Source organism: Entelurus aequoreus, linkage group LG02 (assembly GCF_033978785.1).
Source record: "Entelurus aequoreus isolate RoL-2023_Sb linkage group LG02, RoL_Eaeq_v1.1, whole genome shotgun sequence".
In the NCBI taxonomy this organism is placed as follows: Eukaryota; Metazoa; Chordata; class Actinopteri; order Syngnathiformes; family Syngnathidae; genus Entelurus; species Entelurus aequoreus.
In genome coordinates, this window is record NC_084732.1 from 36,501,502 (window position 1) to 36,527,293 (window position 25,792).

Consider the following 25,792-nt stretch of genomic DNA (forward strand, 5'->3'; position numbering starts at 1 on the left):
TGCGGGGGGTCTCCGGGCCCCTCGGGCGGGGCGTCCCGCCTTTCTGTCCGTGTGGGGTGTGGTCTCTCGCTGGCTTGGGGTCTGGCTGCCCCCTGCTTTTCTCGTGCCTTGTCCTCTGCCGGGTGCGTCTGTCTGCGGCCTGCTGCTGGCCCTTGTGAGCGGCGCGGTGGGCCAGGCTCTGGGGTTCCTGTCGCTGTCCGGCTTGGCTGCGTGGGGGCGGTGGCCCCTGGTTCCCTGGGCACCACACCTACTGTTTGTGGGATGGGCTCTCGGGGAGGCTGGGGCCGTACTCTGGCTCCCGCACACACTGGGAGTCAAATGTATTGTACATGCAAATTCACATATACTCACACACATACATAACAGACATACATAGGTACCTACGCTCCCACATACATATACAAATAAATACAGTACATATTTACACACTCAAAGTTCGTACATCCACACGCACATTCATTATACAAACATACTGTATACACATACTGTACATATACATTCACTGTAAAAACATACATATACACATACTGTACATATACACTCACTGTACAAACACACACATACTAAACATATACATTCACTGTACAAACACACACATACATATACTGTACATATACATTCACTGTACAAACACACATATACACATACTGTACATATACATTCACTGTTCAAACACACATACTGTATACACATACTGTACATATACATTCGCTGTACACACATATACACATACTGTACATATACATTCACTGTACAAGCACACATATACACATACTGTACATATACAAGTACATATGCACACATACACTCATGCACATAATCACGTTTCATCAAACATATATTAACGTTGTTGCCCTAGGGTAAACTGGGTATAACACATGGCACACTGACAAAGCTTAACCTAATGTTACTATAACAATCTACAAGGTTAATGTAGGTTGCTTGGACAATACAATTTTATATTTTAACATGAAAAAACCCTCGTAGGAAAAATCATGTTCCGTATAATGTAGTAATACAACAAAAAATGATGGCCACAAATACACCATAAATTTACTGAAAAGACAAAAAAGTTACCCTTTGTCCTTAGAGGGTTCAGAACTCCACTTGAGCAAAGGTCTCAAAGTTATGACATGTTTCTCATACAGCAGACTCAGTATGATTCAAAAATACTTTTACAGTTTATACTATGTCCACATCAAAATGCACATTTCCACCTCTCAGGTGTTAAAAAAAATCTCCATCCATTCGAGTGTAGTTTAAAAAAAATCGACTTTATATCCCCTTAAAAACATTTAAGTGTCATGCACATTTTGTCCAATCAGAAGCCTTAAAAAACAGCCACAACTGACCTGGTCGTGCATTATAACGCCTTGGTTCATCACTATAGTGCTATTTTGGACGCACAATGACGTGTATATTAGACTTAAAAGAGTGGTCTCAAACCCAGTTTAACTGGGGGCTGTTGGAGGTCAAGGTCTGGGTGAGGCTCGGCTGTACAAAGCACTTACTTCAGTTTTCATCATGTGACTAAATTAGTCAACCAGTAGCTATAACAAACCTTTAGTCGTAAATGAAAAATTGTATATAAAATGTCATATTTTGACACAATTTAGTTTCCAATGAGATGATCAGAAACACTTCTGCTTGCTCACAGGAAGTTGCGCTTTGTGTTCAGAAATGTGTGTTTGTTGTGCTGTAATTATTGTGTTAGTGTTGTTATTGTAGGTATTGTCTCGTGAAATGTATGATTGCCATAATATATTTACCTTAGTTCTGTCAAATGATTATATTTTTTAATCAGAATAATCACACTTTTGAATTTGGATGATAATGAATAATCACAAGTTTCTACTAGCTTTTGTAATTTACATTAATAAGAATATGTATATATATATATTTGGACACAAATGCGAATGTTTTGTTTGCGTTTATACATGACTAATGCATGATTTTTTTGTGAGTAATTAGTTAACTTGTTATTTTTGACAGCCCTGGTTTAACTATTAGCCACGCAGGGTGTGCTGGCTGCAATTCCACTGAACTATGAAGTTAAGTAGAGGGCCGTGTTGCAAATTTGAGACGCTGCTCTAAAAATTAGTGCACACTTACTGTACACAGAGCTCAGGGCTCTAAGAAACATCAAGAATGTGTACTGCCGCACGGAATGAAACAATAAATCACAACAAAAATAAACAAATGAGCAATAAATAATACATACTGCACACATTTGATTGCACCATGTATAGACAAACAAGTTGACAACCAAACAAAAACACCATTTCAACACCCACATGATGTACACTGCAGTGCTCCACGCCATCGTCTGTTGGAGGGGGGCCGCACAGCCAGAGACAGGAACAGACCCAAAAAGCAACCATCACTATCATTTCCTATCCTAACACCCCTTAGTCAATAACTTCATGTTATGTTGTTAAATAAGTTTGGGATTTTTTCTGTTTTTTTTGTCCAGTCCAGCTACTCAGGCAAATCATATTGTTGATGTAGATGCCCATATTTGCCGAATGTTATGTTATGTTATTTTCATTTATTATGCGCCCCCCCAACCAACTGTTACATCAGCCCGGGCGCAGCCCGAGTAGAGAAACAAAAAAAACAGAAACAAAGACTGAGACACATAAAGGAATCTAGTACAAACATTTAAGACACACGATGAACACATAAATCAAAAATCATCTGCGGCAAAGAGGTGAGTTTTAAGCTGTGCTCTAAAAGAGTCCAGAGTGGTGGCGGACTTGTGTATATATATATGCTGTACAGATTTACTTTACTAAATAGAAGTTTGGGATACTTCTCTTGTTGCCTTATTTGTTTTTTACTTTATTAAATTCATCCATCCATTTTCTACCGCTTATCCCTTATGGGGTCGCGGGGGGTGCTGGAGCCTATCTCAGCTACAATCGGGCGGAAGGCGGGGTACACCCTGGACAAGTCGCCACCTCATCGCAGGGCCAACACAGATAGACAGACAACATTCACACTCACATTCACACACTAGGGCCAATTTAGTGTTGCCAATCAACCTAACCCCAGGTGCATGTCTTTGGAAGTGGGAGGAAGCCGGAGTACCCGGAGGGAACCCACGCAGTCACGGGGAGGACATGCAAACTCCACACAGAAAGATCCCGAGCGCAGGATCGAACCCAGGACCTTCGTATTGTGAGGCAGACGCACTAACCCCTCTGCCACCGTGCTGCCCACCGTGCTACTTTATTAAATTAATTTATATTAATGTTTGGCGCAGCCGGACCGGAGCAGGAGGGGAAAGAATGAGGGGAAAAAAGAAGACCGAGGGGGAAATTGCGGCGACAAGAGCAACAACAACAACAGAACAGCATCAGCAAATACGATAAGTACAAATATGATATGAAAAGTGATAGCAAAGAAGCAGTTAGTAAAGTAAATATTAATAACACAAAAAATGACAATGAACATGAGCATAGATGTGCAGTAAATGAGTGTTTCTGTGGTTACGTGCGAAATCCTTGTTTAATTAGGGCGGTCCTCGTTTAATTAGGGCAGTCGGTACCACTTTTCAATTGCACACGCAATCTCAGTAGATCACCTGCAACACGCCCACGAATAGTACACACACATGTTATTAGACTTAGACTTAGACATAGACTTCCTTTTTATTGTCATTCAAATTTGAACTTTACAGCAGTGGTCCCCAACCTTTTTGTAGCTGCGGACCGGTCAACGCTTGAAAATTTGTCCCACGGACCGGGGGGTATGGTATTTTTATTTTTATTCTATTTTTTTTTTTGTCATAAAGAAATACAATCATGTGTGCTTACGTACTGTATCCCTGCAGACTGTATTGATGTATATTGATATATAATGTAGGAACCAGAAATATTAATAACAGAAAGAAACAACCCTTTTGTGCGAATGAGTGTGAATGAGGTAAATGGGGGAGGGAGGTTTTTTGGGTTGGTGCAATAATTGTAAGTGTATCTTGTGTTTTTTATGTTGATTTAATTTAAAAAAATAATAATAATAATAATTTTTGAATGTTTAATTTTCTTGTGCGGCCCGGTACCAATCGATCCACAGACCGGTAGTAACCCAGGGGTTGGGGACCACTGCTTTACAGTACAGATAAGAACACAATTTCGTTGCATTAGCTCATGGTAGTGCAGGATAAAAAATCAATAAGGTGCAGATATAAGTAAATAGATTACTGTACAGATCAATATATTGCACTTTTGCATATGCATCCACGTTTATGGATGTATGTTATATTGTCTTTATATTCCAGCGAGTTAATCCATTTTTGGGGGGAATTGAGGGGATTATTATAATGCGTTCAAGAGTCTTACGGCCTGAGGGAAAAAGCTGTTACAGAACCTGGAGGTTCTGCTACGGAGGCTGCAGAACCTCTTTCTAGAGTCCAGCAGTGAAAACAGTCCTTGGTGTGGGTGGGAGGAGTCTCTGCAGATTTCCTGAGCCCTGGTCAGGCAGCGGCTTTTTGCGATCTCCTGGATAGGAGGAAGAGCAGTCCTGATGATCTTTTCCGCCGTCCTCACCACTCTCTGCAGAGACTTCCAGTCTGAGGCACTGCAGGCTCCAGTCCAGATAGAGATGCCGTTGGTCAGTAGGCTCTCTATAGTGCCTCTGTAGAATGGGGGGAGGGAGCTGTGCTTTTTTCATCCGACGCAAAATGTGCATGCGCTGCTGAGCTCTTTTTACAAGAGCTCCGGTGGGTAGGGACCAGGTTATATTGTCAGTTATCTGCACCCCCAGGAACTTGGTGCTGCTTACCATCTCCACCGCTGTGCCGTTGATGAAGAATGAAGCGTGGCTGGATTGGTGCTTCCTTAAGTTGATGATGATCTCCTTGGTCTTGTCGCCGTTCAGGACCAGGTTGTTGGTTCTGCACCAGTCAACCAGATGTTTCACCTCCTCCCTGTAGTCCATGTCGTTGTTGTCACGGATGATGCCCACTACTGTTGTGTCGTCCGCATACTGCACAATGTGGTTAGTAGTAGACCTGGCGCAGCAGTCATGGGTCATCAACGTAAAAACAGCAGCGGACACAAGACGCAGCCCTGGGGGAAGCCGGTGCTCAGGGAGATGGCACTGGAGGTGTTGTCGCCCACTCTCACAGATTGGGGTCTGTCTGTGAGGAAGTCAGGCAGCCAGTTGCATAGGGGGGTACTGAATCCAAGGGGGGCCAGTTTGCTCACCATGTGCTGCGGGATGATGGTGTTGAACGCCGAACTGAAGTCCAGAAACAACATCCGTACGTGTGTGTCCTTTCCTTCCAGATGTTCTAAGCTCAGGTGGAGTGCAGAGGAGATGGCGTCCTCTGTGGAGCGGTTAGGGCGATAAGCAAACTGGTATGGGCCGAATGTGAGGGGAAGTCTGCAGACAATGTATTCCTTTACCAGCCTCTCAAAGCACTTCATTATGATGGGGGTAAGTGCCACGGGGCGATAATCATTGAGGTAGGAGATTGTGGGTTTTTTAGGCACTGGAATGATTGTGGCCCTCTTAAAACATGATGGTACCACAGCCTGGGTCAGCGAGGTGTTGAAGATGTCTGTGAGAACCCCAGCCAGCTGGTCTGCACATCCCTTAAGCACCTTGCCCGGAATGTCATCAAGTCCTGCTGCTTTCCGGGGGTTCACTCTCCTCAGGGTTTTCCGGACATCCGCTGTGTCCAGGTTGAGCTGCTGCTCATCAGGGCGAGGGATGGATTTCCTCGCCGGAGTGGTGTTAAGTGCCTCAAACCTTGCAAAGTGGTTGTTTAGGTCATTAAGGAAGCTGATGCTGTTGTCACAGGGACGGGGGGAAGCTTTATAATCCGTGATGACCTGTATGCCCTGCCACATTCGTCTAGTGTTCGTGGGGTTCTCGAAGAAGTCCTGCATTTTCTGACTGAGCACGCTTTGCAACCCTAATGGCACGGTTCAGGTTAGCTCTGGCTGTTTTAAGTGCTACCATGTCGCCAGATTTAAAAGCCTTGTTCCGAGCCTTCAGAATTGCACGTACCTCACTGTTTATCCAGGGTTTCTCGTTGGCCCGTGTGGGGATGTTCTTGATCACACTGACATCCTCCATGCACTTCTGAATGTATGCAGACACAGACTCTGCATACTCCTCCACACATGTGTGATGATTGTTTGTGGCGGCTGCCTTGAACATGTCCCAGTCTGTGCTTTCGAAGCAGTCTTGTAATGCCTCCATTGCTCCCTCTGGCCAGGTCCTCAGCTGCTTCATTGTAGCTTACTTCCTGATCAGCAGGGGCTTGTATGCAGGAATTAGCATCACAGATAGATGGTCTGAGGAGCCGAGGTGGGGGCGGGGTGCAGCTTTAAACGCGTGTTTAATATTGCTGTACTCCATGTCCAGCGTGCTTCCACCCCTGGTTGCAAAATTCACATATTGATGGAAGTGGGGGAACACAGTTTTCATGTTAGCTTGATTAAAGTCCGCTGCCACGATGAAAACTCCCTCTGGATGTGTAGATTGCATTACATTGATGGAGCAGTACAAAGCATTCAAGGCTTATTTGGTGTTAGCACTGGGAGGAATGTACACTGCTGTGAAGATCATAGCACTGAATTCCTGGGGTAAATAAAATGGCCTGCATTTTATAGTTAATATTTCTACATCGGGAGAGCAGTGACATGAAAATATTTTCCCATTGTTGCACCAGTTGTTGTTGATGTATATGCAAACACCACCGCCTCGGTATTTACCAGTGAAAGTGCTGCACCTGTCCGACCGAAACATAGTTAGCCCCTCGATGCTAACTGCCTCGTCCAGAACGGATGGTTTCAGCCACGTTTCTGTGAGAAATATGGCGCAGCCGTCTTGCATATAAATCCAGCTTCAAGTAGTCCAGTTTGTTCTCCAGGGATCGGACATTTGAAAGCAGGATGGAAGGAAGCGGCGTTCTGTGAGGATTAGCTTTTAGCTTTGTTGTTAGCCCCGCTCGGCATCCCCGTTTCTGCTTCCGATCACACCGCTTACGTCTCCTCTGTCGACGGTCCCCGCTGGTACTTGACTCCGCTGCTTCACAGGCCGCTGGATGTAGCCGGCGTCGTATTTCCATGCTACTGATGAGGTCCAGCGTATACGCATCTTTTGGTCTAAAACGGTTTGATTTATTTACATCTAAAATTGTGTTATTGTGTGGACACTCTGTTTAGCACGGAATATGTAGATATTAGTCAATCAGGCCCTTAGTTTTTAAGGACAAAAACACTCGTTTGTGTGTGGATGAAAAATATGCGTTTTTAAAATATTTTAGACTTAGACTTCCTTTATTGTCATTAGAATTGTAACTTTACAGTACAGATAAGAACAACATTTTGTTGCATTAGGTCGTTGTAGTGCAGGATGATAGAGCAATAAGGTGCAGATATAAATAGATTTGCTGTACAGATAAATATATTGTACTTTTGCATATGCATCCACGTTTATGGATGTATGTTATATTGTCTTTATAGTCCAGCGAGTTAATCTGTTTTTGGGGGGAATTGAGGGGATTATTATTCAAGAGTCTTATGGCCTGAGGGAAGAAGCTGTTACAGAACCTGGAGGCTGCGGAACCTCTTTCCAGAGTCCAGCAGTGAAAACAGTCCTAGGTGGGGGTGGGAGGAGTCTCTACAGATTTTCTGTGCCCTGGTCAGGCAGCGGCTTTTTGCGATTTCCCGGGTAGGAGGAAGAGGAATCCTGGTGATCTTTTCCGCCATACTCACCACTCTGCAGAGACTTCCAGTCTGAGGCATTGTGTAGACATGGCCTGAGGAACTGGCATGTTTTGTTAAACAACTACTGTGCTAAGCCGGCTGGGGTAAATTGTGATGATCATCATTCATGTCTCTGCTTTAAGGTGCCAGCTTTGGAGTCAGTGGAACAAGGAGGAATAAGCAATCGCACTGAGGCTGCCGTCATCCACCTTCTGCTGTCTCTCTTGTTAAAAGTCCGCATCCACTACATATATTATAATAAAGACTGCGTCAATGTGCTGCTGATTCTATTTCTGTGTTGTAGGCGGGCTGTAAGGCCAGCGATGTGGGCATCATCGCCCCCTACAGGCAACAACTGAAGACCATCTCGTCCCTGCTGCAGTCGTCTGCTTTCAGCAGCGTGGAGGTGAACACGGTGGACAAATACCAAGGACGGGACAAGAGTGTCATTGTTCTCTCTTTTGTCAGGAGCACCACAGAAGAAGAACATGTAAATGGTTGTGTTCCATCTTGGAAGGATGGAAACATCAAGTTGATTTGAGTCTTTGATTCCCAGCTAGGAGAGCTGCTGAAGGACTGGCGCCGCCTCAACGTCGCCATCACCAGGGCCAAACACAAACTGCTGATGGTGGGCTCCGCCTCCACGCTCAGACGCTACGCTCCTGTGGAGAAACTACTCAATCGTCTGGAGCAAGAGAAGATGATATCCTTTTGGTCTGACAACAGCTTAGGTTGAGGTTACGTGACAGGCTTGCATGAAAAATACATATTCCAGTTAAGTAACATTTTTTAAAAGTTCTACATTGATCTCGGTCTCAATTTAAGTAACTAAGCTAAGCGGCTACCATGGAAACACAAATGAAACCACTCTGCCCCCCTGTACTGCATCAGGCAGTTTGAAAAACTTAGTGGAAATTGGAGCAACTACGGCGCTTATTGAAATGCATGGGATCAGCACGGTGGAGCGGGTTAGTGCATGTGCCTCACGAAGGTCCTGGTTTCGATCCTTGGCTCGGAATCTTTCTGTGTGGAGTTTGCATGTTATCCCCATGACTGCGTGGGTTCCCTCCGGATACTCCGGCTTCTTCCCACCTCCAAAGACATGCACCTGGGGATAGGTTGATTAGCAACACTAAATTGGCCCTAGTATGTGAGTGTGAATGTTGTCTGTCTATCTGTGTTGGCCCTGTGATGAGGTGGTGACTTGTCCAGGGTGTAACCCGCTTTCCGCCCGAATGCAGCTGAGATAGGCTCCAGCACGCCCCGCAACCCCGTGAGGGACAAGCGGTGGAAGATGGATGGATGGATGCCTTAGTGGCAGTGGTTCTCCAATTGTCTTTACCAAGTACCACCATAATGACCTACAGCAGCATAGTAAGCTTAAGTATTCATCAAGGACAAGGCAGAGGTTTTATTTAACAAGTATATTTAATATTTTTGGCCACTGTAACATTACACACAGTTTGAACAGTAACACTGTTTGAAAATAGGAAAATAAAACAACTGTACTTCAATCGTGTTATCACTGCCTTAGCGTCATATAATGTGGCAGCTGACACATGCTATTTTGCAGGTATGCCTCCGAGTCATAGAAGTTAGTACTTGACATATTAAATGTTAGCATGCTAACGTTAGCATGTTAGTATGTTTACGTTAGCATGCTAGCTTTGTTTTTTTTTAACTCATTATGCAGTTATATGCCTTAGGCTTAGACTCGTATAATTTGGCAGTTGAAACACAATAACTATTAGCATACTAGCATTTTTTTTAGCTCAATTTGCAGGTACACACCTCTGAGTCATATTTGTTGTTACATCTGGCGAACATGCTACAGTACCTGTTAGCATTTCACTTCAGCTTCAGCTTTTCAGCATTCGTATGCAATCTCCTCCGAAATGGAATATTCTCGTTAGCTGTTGAGCAACATCCACACCACCAGGCAGCATTTTTCCGATAGAAACAGGAATTCAAATCACTTGAGTGAGATTTACACATCGTATAAAACAATTCAATTAAAAGCTAACTAGTAAATCTATTGTGTTGTTTTGTTCAGTTGTTGATCAAGGATACTTATTGGGAATTTAATTAAGAAAAATAAATAACATTCTGGTTACGATCATGCATTTATTTAGAATGAATAATGAATATAATCATTTTGACTGCACTTCCTTTACTTTGACACATTATTCAGCTACCTCCATCGGGCCACAAAGCCTTACCCATGATGCTCCTGTGACAGGAGCAGTTCGGATGTCTTGACAGTACCGCTCATTCCTCAATGAAATTATATTTTTGTAATTCTTTACTGATTTAGCTATAATATTTCCATGATGAAACAGTATGGGTTTTTTAGTAACATAATTTAACTTTGTGGTAATGTAATGTATTTTTTTTATCTATTATGTAATTATAACAACATTCAAACTGACAAATGACGCAAAGCCTTAATTACTGATCAGTGTTGTCTTAGTCAATGGATCAACTGCAAAAAAGACATGCTTGAATACATTTGAGTGAGACAAGTTGAGCTATGGATATTATTTTGCTAATAAACAAAAGGAATGACAAGAAGTATGCTTCAGGAGGTTCATTTAGGAAAAACATTCAATAAAAAGATCAGACACTATGATGACATTGATTCTTTAGGCAGTAATTCCAATATACTTATTTATTAACTTGTGATTTTAACTTGGTTTTTTTTCTTGTATTGGCTTTTCGTCTATGATTTTATGTGTTGCTTTTTTCTTCTTGTGCGTGTGACCTTGCTTACTAATAAAACTTGTGATGAATTGGTCAATGTTTCTCAGGCTGTGTGATTATTTCAGTGTGATCGTTCCCTGCAGGACAGTGACACTCTTCCCTGCTATGTTGATCCTGCCGTTGTCTTTCACCTCCAGGCCCAGCTCACCACCTCGACTGGAGCACTGGAATGCTGCTCAGGTCAGGGTGGAGGAAAAACAAAATGTCAACGTGGTGAAGTAGGCATGACTTTTTTGTCACCGACCTAGCATTTTCTTCTTTCCCAGTTCCTTGGACCAGTAGCTCCCTAGAACAGTGTGTGCAGAACCTGCAAGACAAAATGTGCGTAATTAAACTATATAATCAAATAAGTGTGTGTTAATGATACATATGAATCCATTTACTGTATTTTTCGGACCATAAGGCGCACTGTCGAACAAATCTTTTTTTCATACTGAATTGAATTAATTAACTCGCATTGTGTTTTGCATATGGTGAATGTTCTATTCATCTTGGAGAAAGCAAACCACCAGGTTAACTACCGTATTTTTCGGAATATAAGTCGCAGTTTTTTTCATAGTTTGGCCGGGGGTGCGACTTATACTCAGGAGCGACTTATGTGGGAAATTATTAACACATTACCGTAAAATATCAAATAATATGATTTAGCTCATTCACGTAAGAGACTAGACCAGGGGTCGGCAACCCGCGGCTCTAGAGCCGCATGCGGCTCTTTAGCGCCGCCCTAGTGGCTCTCTGAAGCTTTTTCAAAAATGTATGAAGAATAGAAAAAGATGAGGGGAAAAAAAAAATATTTTTTGTAATAATATGGTTTCTGTAGGAGGACAAACATGACATAAACCTCCCTAATTGTTATAAAGCACACTGTTTGTATTAAACATGCTTCACTGATTCGAGTATTTGGCGAGCGCCGTTTTGTCCTACTAATTTTGGCGGTCCTTGAACTCACCTTAGTTTGTTTCCATGTATAACTTTCTCCGACTTTCTAGGACGTGTTTTATGCCACTTCTTTTTCTCTCTCATTTTGTCCACCAAACTTTTAACGTTGTGCGTGAATACACAAAGGTGAGTTTTGTTGATGTTATTGACTTGTGTGGAGTGCTAATCAAACATATTTGGTCACTGCATGACTGCAAGCTAATCGATGCTAACATGCTATTTAGGCTAGCTATATGTACATATTGCATCATTATGCCTCATTTGTAGCTATATTTGAGCTCATTTAGTTTCCTTTAAGTCCTCTCAATTCAATGTATATCTCATGACACGTACACTATCTGTATGTAATATGGTTTCTAATTTGTTGCGGCTCCAGACAGATTTGTTTTTGTATTTTGGTCCAATATGGCTCTTTCAACATTTTGGGTTGCCGACCCCTGGACTAGACGTATAACATTTCATGGGATTTAGCGATTAGGAATGACAGATTGTTTGGTAAACGTATAGCATGTTCTATATGTTATAGTTATTTGAATGACTCTTACCATAATATGTTACGTTAACATACCAGGCACGTTCTCAGTTTGTTATTTATGCGTCATATATCGTACACTTATTCAGCCTGTTGTTCACTATTCTTTATTTATTTTAAATTGCCTTTCAAATGTCTATTCTTGGTGTTGGATTTTATCAAATAAATGTCCCCAAAAAATGCGACTTATATGTTTTTTTTCCTTGTTTATTATGCATTTTCGGCAGGTGCGACTTATACTCCGAAAAATACGGTAGTTGTTATTTTTGCATGCGGATTGGATTAGTTCTCGCGGAAGAAAAGGCAATAAAATTGGACCTTGGTATGCAAAGGTGATGGCCCTATCCGTGAGAAGAGACTACATTTTTAGCTGAATGTAAACATCTAAGATAGGACCTGTATCTGTTGTCTTTCCAGACAGTTACACACGCACGTCTCCTAACCCAGCGCAAACACACAGACAGGAGGTAAAGTTAAAGTTCCAATGATTGTCACACACACTAGGTGTGGTGAAATTTGTCCTCTGCATTTGACCCATCCCCATGTTCACCCCCTGGAAGGTGAGGGGAGCAGTGAGCAGCAGCGTGCACCGCGTTCGGGAATCATTTTGGCGATTTAAACCCAAATTCCAACCCTTGATGCTAAGTGCCAAGCTGGGAGGAAATGGGTCCCATTTTTATAGTCTTTGGTATGACTGCCGGGGTTTGAACTCAAGACCTCCCAGTCTCAGGGTGGACCCTCTAACCACAAAGCAACTGAGCTAGAAATATAAGACTGGTGGTTTAATTGGCTTCTCCAGTTTAGGAGTCCTTCATTTTTTTGACCTAGGCTCCTCCGGGTACTGCAGACCTGTTTAATGATGCTCGCTTGTAATAAAGCAACTTTTTTTTCAGCAAAGCGTATATGATGTCTGTTTTGATCCAGCCGCACTGCTGTGATGCCCTCCTGCCCGGGAGGGGGTGACAAGTCCAGAAATACACATCACTACAAATATTTTTCGTCACTTAAAATACTTCCTTGTAGTCTACATAACATGTAATGGTGGTTCTTTGGTCAAAAGGTTGCATAAGTTATGTTTAACAGACCCCCTATTGCTGCTTTTCCAACATCTCTTCAGGATGCGCGGTTTTGTGGGCGGCCTTATTGACGTGGCAGCTGGTTCTCTCCATTTTTTGTTGTAGCTTCCATTGCAAGTTTACTGACAGATAAGTTTGAACTATATACTACTTTGTATTCAAAATGGCACCAGCAGAGAATGCATGTCAGTCTGCCCCACAAGAGGATTTAGAAAAAGGATCTTATTGACTGCGGACTCACGCAAGGCACTGTGGGTACATTTATACCAGTGGCGTGCCGTCACTAGAGGCAGGGGAGGCACGGCCTCACCTGCCATCATGGAAAGAAAAAAATAGTAAAAAGAAAAGAAAAAAAAATTGTTATATGTATCCAGTGATTATACTAAAGTTATTTTCCATTTAACTTCACCAGTTTTAGATTATTTTTATTTTTATTTTCACATTTGCCGTTCAAATACTGAGAAGAGACGATGCGGTGATCAGCAGCCGGTTGAGGCACGTCACTGATTTGTGCCTCAACATGGATTGTGCACAATGACTGGGCTAACTGCTGAGCTGCTGTGCAGTGAGACCGTATTGCTATATGAATTATATTATACATTTCCATAGTTTAGTTAGCTGAGGTACATAATGTACAGTGTATTTTGTCAACAACTGTATGTGTGTAACGTATTTTTAGTGCTGATCGATCATAAAACTGGAGGCTCGTCTCATAACCCCGCCTCCTGGTGCCAAGCACCTCCGCCGCGATGCACCGCCCGACGGGAGCGCCACACCAACCAAAGCCCACACCCAAACCCTCCACGTGCAAGACCGAATCCACCCAAAAAAAGTCACTTAACAAGAAGCCAAAAAGTGCAAAAACAACAATGCTAGCGCGGCGCGCCGGAGGAGCCGTGAACAGGGACACAACATTAGGTACACCTGCAGACGGCAGCGCGGATTTCATGTTTCATTCATTCACAACTCTTCCAACACAAACACCACTGCTCCCGCACTTATAAGTAAAGGTAAGACCATAATAACGTTTTTTTTATTAAATGTGCTTTTTTGTGTGCATGCTACAGTTTGTAAGTGTAAAGTTAAAGTAAAGTACCAATGATTGTCACACACATACTAGGTGTGGTGAAATTTGTCCTCTGCATTTGACCCATCCCCTTGTTCACCCCCTGGGAGGTGAGGGGAGCAGTGGGCAGCAGCGGCGCCGTGCCTGGGAATAATTTTTGGTGATTTAACCCCCAATTCCAACCCTTGATGCTGAGTGCAAAGCAGGGAAGAATGCTGGTATGAGCTTTTAAACACATTAACTTAAAACATTAAACATAACTAATATAATATATATTATATATATATATATATAATATATATATATATATTATATTATATATATATATATAATATAATATATAATATAATATATAATAATATAATTAAACATAAAACATAACTAAAAACATTAACTGCTGCCAATCACATGGTGAATAAGATACTCTTTAGGTTTCATATGTTTTGTAAATCTGACTGTGATGAAGCCAGTGCCTCACCAGACATGAACCTCACCGCACGCCACTGATTTATACCATATATGGATAATCTGGTGATGAGGAAGGCAAGATTGTTTTATAAATATCTCCACTATGCCTCCATGGTTTGTTTTAATATTTTTGGGACTTATGCTAACCCCAAATTCACAACAGTAGGTACCAATAATTGACAAAAGTTGGTTTTAGATAAGGTGAAACAAAACACCAGATAATGTCCTAATAAGTGCCATTTTGGGGTCTTTATACACACACACACCATAATAATTAGAGGTGGGGAAAATAATTGATTTTTACAAGCATCGCAATTCGGACATAGACGATTATAAAATCGATAAGTAAACGTCAATCGATTCATTTATTGTAAATAAAGTAATGCAGAGAGCTCTAAAATTTGGCTGACTGCAGAGAGCGACCTCAATCACCAAGAGATCCGACCAGCTCCTTTTATTATAGGGCACTTATGTTCCAGCTTTGCATACATTTCCATAAACTTGTCACACGTGGGAATTAATTTAACTGTTCCTTATTACAAATGCACTGTTGTTAAAACTTGCAAGTGATAAACGCTTATTTAGTGAACCGAAAAGAAATGTAAAACTGCACCAATGTACATAAATTAAAGACGCATTAAAAATCATAATCTAATTGTGAGGTGCTCAAAGATTCCCACCTCTAATAATTATACCCATAGATTGAAGCGCAGCACGTCTGACTACAGTAGCCATAATGCTCCAACAATCCATCAAGCGGTGTGGCTTCGTAGCTTCCCAAAATCGTACTAAAACATTTTGACAGATTTTTTAGCGCCGTGTGTAATGTTCTATATTCTCAATGAAACATCAAAGTTTTGGTCTTGCTTGCTTACCGGTACTTACTAGCATCATTCATTGAACAGGTGTCAACCTGCAGTCCCCAGGTATCTCTTATGTGTGACTGCCATCTATTGATCACACTTATGATCACACCGTGTACCACATAAAATTGGTTCAAGGTCAGAAAGCACAACCAGAATTAATACATACCTAAGCGAACACCAGATTAAAAGGTGCACTTTGAGAAAAAAGTGCACTTCATGGTCCGACAAATACGATATGTAAGATAAGACATTTTAGTAGAAAGAATCCAAACCGGTGACAGGATCTTCTGGGATTCCGTTCCATGGGGCAAAATATCTGGAGTAGAAGTCGTACCTTGGCTGACTGTCTGAGGGTCCTCGAGTCAAACATGCAAGCATTTTTTTAAATTACTGAACACTACAATAAACACTGCAACTGCAAACCTTTCTAAAATGGAATATTATCTTTATTACGGCGACTTGTATTGATCTGCATGATTAACATAGTGAGGTTTTGAATTCCTTGCAAAAGGTACCTTTCATGGTGACGATGAGCCCTTTGATTCTCCCGCTCGCATCGCTGCTTAGAAGGGCTGCAGGGTTGACTGTTAGACCGGTGAGCACTGACCTGGAGACACATGCAGCATTCTAGGAAGTCTTCTATTTTCAAAATGCATTCATTTATCAATACAGTACAAATGTTATAGCAACCTGTCACAGGTGTCAGCCAGTCGAAGTAACAGTTTTTTAGTGGTGGAGTTAAGATAAACATCCTCCACTGGGTGATCTCCCACTGCAACCTGATAAGACACTTAATAAAAGCCCACACTAAGCTGTTACTGTTTTCCACTCACCTTGATCAGGTGTCTAAAATCGTCTGGGGCCTATGTGAAGAAAACGAGCAAGCACTTTATTTTCCTAATCAGGACATCTAAAACATACTGCTGTTACATCATGAGGTTCTGTTTTTTTTAATGCGATAGGATAATCTTCACTGTTCTAGATACAAGTGTCAAACTCAAGGCCAGCGGGCCAGATTTGGCACACCACATCATTTAATTTGGCCCACCGTATTATTTTATGTGGCCTGCCCTATTATTGTATGTTGCCCGCCACGTCATTTTATGTGGCGCGCCACATCATTTTATGTGGTTCGCCACATAATTTTATGCGGTCCGCCACTTTATATTATGTGGTCCGTCACATCATTTTATGTGGCCAGCCACCTTGTTTTAAACGACACTCACCATCGGTTTATCTGGCACGCCATATCATTTTATGTGGCCTGCAAAAGTCTGGAAATTAAACACTTTCTGGCTAAGTGCGTTTGTGCATGTTATCAAAATAAAATCTTTACCTGCTTGTCTCCCTGACTTATGTTTTCAAAGCAAGTTATGCACCATTAGTATATTAGTGAAACATACAATAATCAAAAATAGTCGCCTTTGCAAATTGTGTAACAAAGCTATCATATCAATCAATCAATCAATCAATGTTTATTTATATAGCCCTAAATCACAAGTGTCTCAAAGGGCTGTACAAGCCACAACGACATCCTCGGTACAGAGCCCACATACGGGCAAGGAAAACTCACCCCAGTGGGACGTAGGTGTGAATGACTATGAGAAACCTTGGAGAGGACCGCATATGTGGGTAAACCCCCCCCCCCCCCGCCCCCCCCCCCCCCCCCCCCTCTAGGGGAGACCGAAAGCAATGGATGTCGAGTGGGTCTGACATAATATTGTGAAAGTCCAACACATCAGCGAAAGTCCAGTCCATATGTTCACTGTTACAAGCGGCCCTTTTAAAAGCGGCCATGATCGCGATGTGGCCCTCAATAAAAATAATTTTGACACCCCTGGTAGCGCAACTGCCCATAAGTCTTTGGGACTGAATCAACAGCGCCTCTGCTGGTTAAGGCAATTATGGCACTTCCTTAGGCTTCTTTAAAACGTGATTACATGCAAACAATTCAGTTATATTGGTGTCCAATAATAAGCATATTCATGAAGATTTTACACTGAGGCCACAGCCTGATGGATACCTGCTTAGTGGGTGGGTTGAGAGGAAAATCCATCACCAAGTCCTCCCCCTGCTGGACAACAGACAGATCTCCACTTTTGGTCTCAAACACTACAGCAGAATTCACATTTTCTGAACAGTAAAAAAAAAAGCAAAGAACATAAAGGTTTAAAAGGTCAAGTTTGGTGCACAATGTTTAAAAAGTGGCTTACTTTTCTGGTGAAAGAGCACAGCAGCAGAGGCCAGAGTAGCGTGACCACACAGGTTGACCTCAGTAGTCGGCGTGAACCAACGAAGGCGGAACTTTGAACCTGGCCAATAACACAATTTTGATGAATATAGGAAAATAAAGAAATGTTTATAAAATACAAGAACAAAAATGCTTGCCCTGCATTGCTTTTCAGGGGTTACATTTAGAAATGAGTGATACTTTCCTAGGTAAATAAATTCCACCATGTAAATACAGTCGTCCCTCGCCACATCAAAATTTGAAATATCGCGGCTTACCACATCGCAATATATATTTTAAGCATATTCTACAATTGTTGGGGTCATAAATTAAGCATTTTCAAGCATAAAAATGGCTACATTAACCAAAATATCAATACCACGGTATTGGCCACTAGACTAGACCAAACAAATTGTGCTGTTCAGTATCATGGCCACTGATTGGCTCAGCCTCAGGCAGCATTACTGTATTGGAATAAAAGAGTGTAAAGTTGATTTCAGGGTGTTATTTGATGTCTAAAAGGCTCATAATGTTGACAATTTTATTTAGAATGGATGTCTTCAACAGGGGGTCGGCAACCCTTAGGGGTTCGCAGAGGTTCTGCAGGGAAGTTGTGAAATTTCTTTAATGTATTTTTTATATTCCACCTGCAGTTTTTTCACAAATTTCAATGTCTTTAAAAACACATTAACATTGGTTTATAAATGGCAGTGACAAGACCACCTTACGCACTTTACCTTGAGGGTTTGAAATAAAAACATGAATAAATAATTGTACTGTATTATTTTGATAATCTTAGCATTTAAAATGGCTAGCTATGAGCTCTCTTGTTGTCAACCAGCTATACTGTATTGCTTAATGTACCTTCAGTATCTGTTTAATTTAAAACACAATTTTATACAAGATACATTAGTATGTACATTTATTATCTTTTTATTTATTTCTTATGTATTTATAATATTTATCAGGGCAACTGTAGTGTATTAAAAAACCTATAATCCAATTATTTGAATTTAATTACATTTTATTATACTGTTATGTGCTAGTTTACTGCTAGTTTTTGTATTGATGCATTTCAGTGTTTTATATGAATTCATTTATTTGTTGCGGCCCACCACAAATCCTAAACACACAACGCTCACGAGGCTGAAGTTGGCTTCCGATTCGGATGGTGGGCGATGCTAGTGGTCGATACCAGACTGATACCTTTCACTTGAAATGTAATAATTTAATAATTTTGTCAATTGTGAAAAATACAGACAAAACAACCACAATATTGCAACAAATATAAGCACATGTTGTGTAAAGAAATATAATAATTATTATGTTTTTTTTAAACCTTTAACACAGGGGTGTCCAATTTTTTTTTTTTACCAGGGGCCTAAAACTGAAAAATTTAAGAATCTGGGGGACCATATTGACACATTTTGTACATTTAAGATGATAAAACCACATTCACTGTACAAACATACATATACACATACTGTACATATACATTCACTGTACAAACATACATATACACATACTGTACATATACATACATACACTCATGCATATAATCACGTTTCATCAAACATATATTAATGTTGTTGCCCTAGGGGAAACTGGGTAACACATGGCACACTGACAATGCTTAACCTATTGTTACTATAACAATCTACAAGGTTAATATAGTTGGCTTCTCTTTCTTCCCCTCCATTTATCTGCTTTCTTTTGTATTTCATTTTATCATTATATATATGTATTGTTGCATTTGAACAATTGTATTGTTGATAATAGAAGTAATTATTGTTAATATTCATTATCAATAGCGCTATTTCTATTGGTATTTCTATTGCTCCATCTGTAGTGTAATAATGTTCATTGACATTTCTGTATTATTATTTATTTCACTAACTGCTTCTTTGCTATCACTTTTACCATCATATTTGTACATATCCTATTTGCTGATGTTTCCCGGGCGCGGCGCCGCTGCTGCCCACTGCTGCCCACTGCTCCCCAAGGGGATGGGTCAAATGCAGAGGACAAATTTCACCACATCTAGTGTGTGTGTGACAGTCATTGGTACTTTAATCTTAATCTAATCTTAATCTTGTTCTATTGTTGTTGTTGTTGTTATTGTTATTGTTGTGTTTGCTGTTGTTGTTGTTGTCTCTCTGTCTTATCCCCTTCTCAACCCCACAATTTCCCCCTCTGTCTTCCTTTTTTTCTCTTTCTATCCCCTCCTGCTCCGGCCCGGCTGCACCAAATAAAAATATAAGTCCATTTAATAAAGTCAAATACAAATAAGGCAACAAGAGAAGTATCCCACATTTCTTTTTTGTAAAGTAAATTCGTACAGCCGATATGGGCATTTACATCAACTATATGATTTGCCTGAGAAACTGGACAGGACAAAAAAAAAAGAAAAAAAGATGCTAAAACCAATTCAATTTCTTTTAGTACATAAGTAAGCTATTTCAAAAATATTATCTTTGCTTTTGTGTTACAATTGACAATGTGAGTAGTTGTTCGTGACACATACAATAATAATAATATAATTAATAATATTTTCATTACATTTTCAGAACATGGTGAAGGCCAATAAAAAAGGTGGGCCACACCTTGGACACGCTGTAAAAATTCAATAAATACACATTTAACCCTTTTTAAGCATTTAGACTGCATCTGTACAGGTCCATATTAAAAACTACAATACTTAGTTCTCAAATCTGGAGTAGATTAATTTATGGAACCTAAAAATGATATTAAAAAAACAGTTTTTGATGAGTGAAACCTTATATCTATTTGGGAAAATGTAAACAATATTTTTTTAGGCATGTGGTCCAGGTTCAGATAAAACAAAGAACTGGGTTTTTATTCATCTCCGGGGTCTGTGGGAAGATATTGTGCAACTCTGGGTAGAGTGTTTTTTTATGTGTACCTGGACTAAGGTAGTCCATATGCCTAGAAGGGGTTAAATGTGTCTGTATCATATATTCACAAATAGAATTAAAGGTTTCACAAATCAAAAACCTTGGTTTTATGAATCATCATGGTCTGTGGAATAATCCATTCCAGACTTCAGAAGTCCAGGTTTTGTGGTTTTTCATCTAGACCTGGACTGATGTGCTCTACATGCTTAAAACAAGGTTCAATGTGTCTTTAGTATATTTTCACAAATAGATGAAAGATTTTACAAATCATAACATTTCTTATAAGGATCCTTTACACAACATTTATTTATAGTTTTGTTACATTATTTTTAATTAATTTGGACTAGTGACAAAATGATTCAACAATAATAAATATGGATGTTCCGATCGAGGTTTTATGCCGCCGATTCCAAAACCGATCATCCATGAGTGACATCGACTGATACGATGACATGTATTAACTGTACATTAATTTATGGTGAGTGGTGTTGACAGTTTAATAACAGCAAGGCAATATTTAAAATAATTCCTTATTCTGCTTTATTGCAAACAATTGTTTGAGCAAAACAAAGTCAATAGTACACAATAACTAAACAAATTCAAACACTACTATCTATTGTTCATTCAAATCGTTCGTTTTTTGCCCTCAAAGTCCTTCTTTGTCCAGGGAATTATTCCCTGAGTTTGTAAACAATAACACAAGTTACATAAATAGGCTCATTACACCCAGTGGAGAATAGGCCACCTACAGTACAACTCTTCTTAATCCAACACAGTTTGGGGCCAAAACATTATTGGTTTTTTTTATTATTGTTTACGTCATTGCCAATTATTGAAATGTGAAGATTAATTATGTCACCTACCTCTGCAACCCACTATCACAACAAATGGCAGTTCTGTGGAAAATTGCAGTATATTTTCATTGTCATTTCCTTAACAATGATTGCATATATATTTTAGAGAAAATTCAATATATGTGGTGATTGGTGAAGGACGACCATAGTATACTGTACATCTGTCTTGGCATGTCACTTTATAATCACATAGTGTATTTTTTAAATATTTTAAACCATTTGTGAAATCCTCAGAAGGTTTGATTGTAGTGATGAAGGCAGTTTCTGACAGGTTGATCTCAGCGGCTATCTTCTGATACAATTCATCCCTCAGCTCCTGGCACACAAAAAGTACAGGCATGTCAAATGTTGCTAAAAATACAAACTAACTTTACATTTGGGCTGTTTGACCTTTTGTAAAATGATTGTATGTTTTTTACGCACGCCCTCGCCTGTGTGTCATTTACATATATATTTATTTATGTACAGTATATACTGTGTATATATATATATATATATATATATATATATATATATATATATATATATATATATATATATATATATATATATATATATATATATATATATATATATATATATATATATATATATATATATATATATATATATATATATATACACACACTATATACAAACCCCGTTTCCATATGAGTTGGGAAATTGTGTTAAATGTAAATATAAACGGAATACAATGATTTGCAAATAATTTTCAACCCATATTCAGTTGAATATGCTACAAAGACAACATATTTGATGTTCAAACTGATAAACATTTTTTTTTTGCAAATAATCATTAACTTTAGAATTTGATGCCAGCAACACGTGACAAAGAAGTTGGGAAAGGTGGCAATAAATACTGATAAAGTTGAGGAATGCTCATCAAACACTTATTTGGAACATCCCACAGGTGAACAGGCAAATTGGGAACAGGTGGGTGCCATGATTGGGTATAAAAGTAGATTCCATGAAATGCTCAGTCATTCACAAACAAGGATGGGGCGAGGGTCACCACTTTGTCAACAAATGCAAGAGCAAATTGTTGAACAGTTTAAGAAAAACCTTTCTCAACCAGCTATTGCAAGGAATTTAGGGATTTCACCATCTACGGTCCGTAATATCATCAAAGGGTTCAGAGAATCTGGAGAAATTACTGCACGTAAGCAGCTAAGCCCGTGACCTTCGATCCCTCAGGCTGTACTGCATCAACAAGCTACATCAGTGTGTAAAGGATATCACCACATGGGCTCAGGAACACTTCAGAAACCCACTGTCAGTAACTACAGTTGGTCGCTACATCTGTAAGTGCAAGTTAAAACTCTCCTATGCAAGGCGAAAACCGTTTATCAACAACACCCAGAAACGCAGTCGGCTTCGCTGGGCCTGAGCTCATCTAAGATGGACTGATACAAAGTGAAAAAGTGTTCTGTGGTCTGACGAGTCCACATTTCAAATTGTTTTTGGAAACTGTGGACGTTGTGTCCTCCGGACCAAAGAGGAAAAGAACCATCCGGATTGTTATAGGCGCAAAGTTGAAAAGCCAGCATCTGTGATGGTATGGGGGTGTATTAGTGCCCAAGACATGGGCAACTTACACATCTGTGAAGGCGCCATTAATGCTGAAAGGTACATACAGGTTTTGGAGCAACATATGTTGCCATCCAAGCAACGTTGCCATGGACGCCCCTGCTTATTTCAGCAAGACAATGCCAAGCCACGTGTTACATCAACGTGGCTTCATAGTAAAAGAGTGCGGGTACTAGACTGGCCTGCCTGTAGTCCAGACCTGTCTCCCATTGAAAATGTGTGGCGCATTATGAAGCCTAAAATACCACAACGGAGACCCCCGGACTGATGAACAACTTAAGCTGTACATCAAGCAAGAATGGGAAAGAATTCCACCTGAGAAGCTTAAAAAATGCGTCTCCTCAGTACCCAAACGTTTACTGAGTGTTGTTAAAAGGAAAGGCCATGTAACACAGTGGTGAACATGCCCTTTCCAAACTACTTTGGCACGTGTTGCAGCCATGAAATTCTAAGTTAATTATTATTTGCAAAAAAAATAATAAAGTTTATGAGTTTGAACATCAAATATCTTGTCTTTGTAGTGCATTCAATTGAATATGGGTTGAAAAGGATTTGCAAATCATTGTATTCCGTTTATATTTACATCTAACACCATTTCCCAACTCATATGGAAACGGGGTTTGTACCAATGATTGTCACACACACACTAGGTGTGCATGAAATGTTTCCTCTGCATTTGACCCATCCCCTTGTTCACCCCCTGGGAGGTGAGGGGAGCAGTGGGCAGCAGCGGCGCCGCACCCGGGAATAATTTTTGGTGATTTAACCCCCAATTCCAACCCTTGATGCTGAGTGCCAAGCAGGGAAGAATGCTGGTATGAGCTTTTAAACACAACCCGTTAACTGCTGCCAATCAAATGGTGAATAAGATACTCTTTAGGGTTCATATGTTTGTAAATCTGACTCTGAAGAAGTCAGTGCCTCACCAGCCATAAACCTCACCGCATGTCACTGACTGATGTGTGTATATTTGTATACACATATATGTATATATTTATACTTTTTCCACAAAATCTCCTGATGATTGAGGGAAACCCCTCATTAAACAGGCCTGTAGAGACGAAATAGTCTTGCGATTTTTCCCACACATACATATATGTATATATATATATATATATATATATATATATATATATATATATATATATATATATATATATATATATATATATATATATATATATATATATATACCTGTATATATATATACACTACCGTTCAAAAGCTTGGTGTCACCCAAACAATTTTGTGGAATAGCCTTCAGTTCTAAGAACAAGAATAGACTGTCGAGTTTCAGATGAAAGTTCTCTTTTTCTGGCCATTTTGAGCGTTTAATTGACCCCACAAATGTGATGCTCCAGAAACTCAATCTGCTCAAAGGAAGGTCAGTTTTGTAGCTTCTGTTACGAGCTAAACTGTTTTCAGATGTGTGAACATGATTGCACAAGGTTTTTCTAATCATCAATTAGCCTTCTGAGCCAATGAGCAAACACATTGTACCATTAGAACACTGGAGTGATAGTTGCTGGAAATGGGCCTCTATACACCTATGTAGATATTGCACCAAAAACCAGACATTTGCAGCTAGAATAGTCATTTACCACATTAGCAATGTATAGAGTGTATTTCTTTAAAGTTAAGACTAGTTTAAAGTTATCTTCATTGAAAAGTACAGTGCTTTTCCTTCAAAAATAAGGACATTTCAATGTGACCCCAAACTTTTGAACGGTAGTGTATATATATATATATATATATATATATATATATATATATATATATATATATATATATATATATATATATATATATATATATATATATATATATAGGCATGATATATTGGACCTGTGATGAGGTAGCCCCGTTTTACTTTTGTAGCTATATGTAGAAATAGTCCTCTGAAGTGGCAGCTGGTTGCATCAGCTCTTTGCTGTCTTAATGTATTTTAGGTCCATTGTGTTCTTTAATGGTTCCCTCTTGGTTTCATACCAAGATAGCGCTGCAGATGGCCGCCATGGTATTGTACTCTTTCCAAGTTGTTACATTGAACAAAGAGAGCTATACCAAGTCAAATTCCTTGGACTACCCTGTAAAACTTGACCAATAAGACTGATTAAGATTGGACAGCCGATTGGTGCCCAGGAGTTAAAGGTCAGAGGTGGACACAGAACCTCACACTCTCTCTCTGTCTTCCGCGGATCACCGCACACTCATGTACGCTGCCAAGACTCTCTTAGCGCTAATATATAAAATATAATTTGTTACCTTGCTTTTGTTAAATAAATTGTACAAAAACAACAAGACCAAAGCGTCCTCCTTTTATGTTACGCCTCTCTTTAAAATATAATGGCACGGGGACCGTAACAAACATGTTAATAATTTTATCGTGTTTCTTTTGTGGATTGTTACTTACATTTTTTAAAAGACATACAGCTGCCGGGTTCCCTTTGAATGGCAAATTGGTGAACGCGTCAACTGTAAAGACTGGAATGTCCATGGTAAAAAGGCTTCAACTTTAACTGGAAGGTATTTATGTTGCTTTTTGGACTTTGACCCGAGTTGGTTGGTTCTACTTGTACGGTCTCAGTCACGTGCGTCAGTCAGGGTTGCAACATAGTGCATCCTTGCTATTAATATGTTGCTTAGAACGACTTGTTTTCTTTAAAATTATCTGTTTCAAGTGTGTTCAATATAGCAGATAACTTTTGTCTTATTAGGACATGTATTCAGATAGTGGTGTAGAATACAATACGCTGGATATTAATTTTGCATGAT

The 25,792-nt window shown here is 39.9% G+C and overlaps 2 protein-coding genes across 3 annotated transcripts in view; one reads left to right on the forward strand and one right to left on the reverse strand.

Moving 5' to 3' along the window:
* The window catches only part of dna2 (DNA replication helicase/nuclease 2), a 52,252-nt gene extending 41,731 nt beyond the window's left edge, over positions 1-10,521 (forward strand). The window contains exons 22-25 of the mRNA XM_062026023.1: positions 7,868-7,957; positions 8,029-8,214; positions 8,281-8,427; positions 9,907-10,521. Of these exons, the coding sequence (XP_061882007.1) occupies positions 7,868-7,957; positions 8,029-8,214; positions 8,281-8,427; positions 9,907-9,960 (477 nt within the window). The 3' untranslated portion in view covers positions 9,961-10,521. The remainder of the gene's footprint in view (positions 1-7,867; positions 7,958-8,028; positions 8,215-8,280; positions 8,428-9,906) is intronic.
* On the reverse strand, positions 9,149-25,565 carry LOC133633496 (phenazine biosynthesis-like domain-containing protein). Of its 2 annotated transcripts, XM_062026035.1 has the most exons (10): positions 25,431-25,565; positions 21,647-21,746; positions 17,645-17,743; positions 17,455-17,564; positions 16,265-16,294; positions 16,122-16,210; positions 15,947-16,038; positions 15,704-15,787; positions 10,729-10,791; positions 9,152-10,656 (listed from the first exon to the last, which is right to left on the reverse strand). In XM_062026035.1, the coding sequence occupies exons 1-10, from the start codon at positions 25,512-25,514 to the stop codon at positions 10,541-10,543; spliced, it is 867 nt and encodes a 288-aa protein (XP_061882019.1). In that variant the 5' UTR covers positions 25,515-25,565; the 3' UTR covers positions 9,152-10,540. The 2 variants fall into 2 exon arrangements, with proteins under 2 accessions (XP_061882028.1, XP_061882019.1); XM_062026044.1 differs by lacking the exon at positions 15,704-15,787 and having other exon boundaries at positions 9,149-10,656.
* Positions 25,566-25,792: the final 227 nt, after the last annotated feature.

Coding starts and splice junctions, on each gene's coding strand:
- LOC133633496 (XM_062026035.1), bottom strand. CDS start 25,514: ATGGACATTCCAGTCTTTACAGTTGACGCGTTCACCAATTTGCCATTC. Junction 21,747..25,430: donor CTGTATGTCTTTTAAAAAAT/GTAAGTAACAAT, acceptor TTTGTGTGCCAG/GAGCTGAGGGATGAATTGTA. Junction 16,211..16,264: donor ATTTTAGACACCTGATCAAG/GTGAGTGGAAAA, acceptor GTGTCTTATCAG/GTTGCAGTGGGAGATCACCC.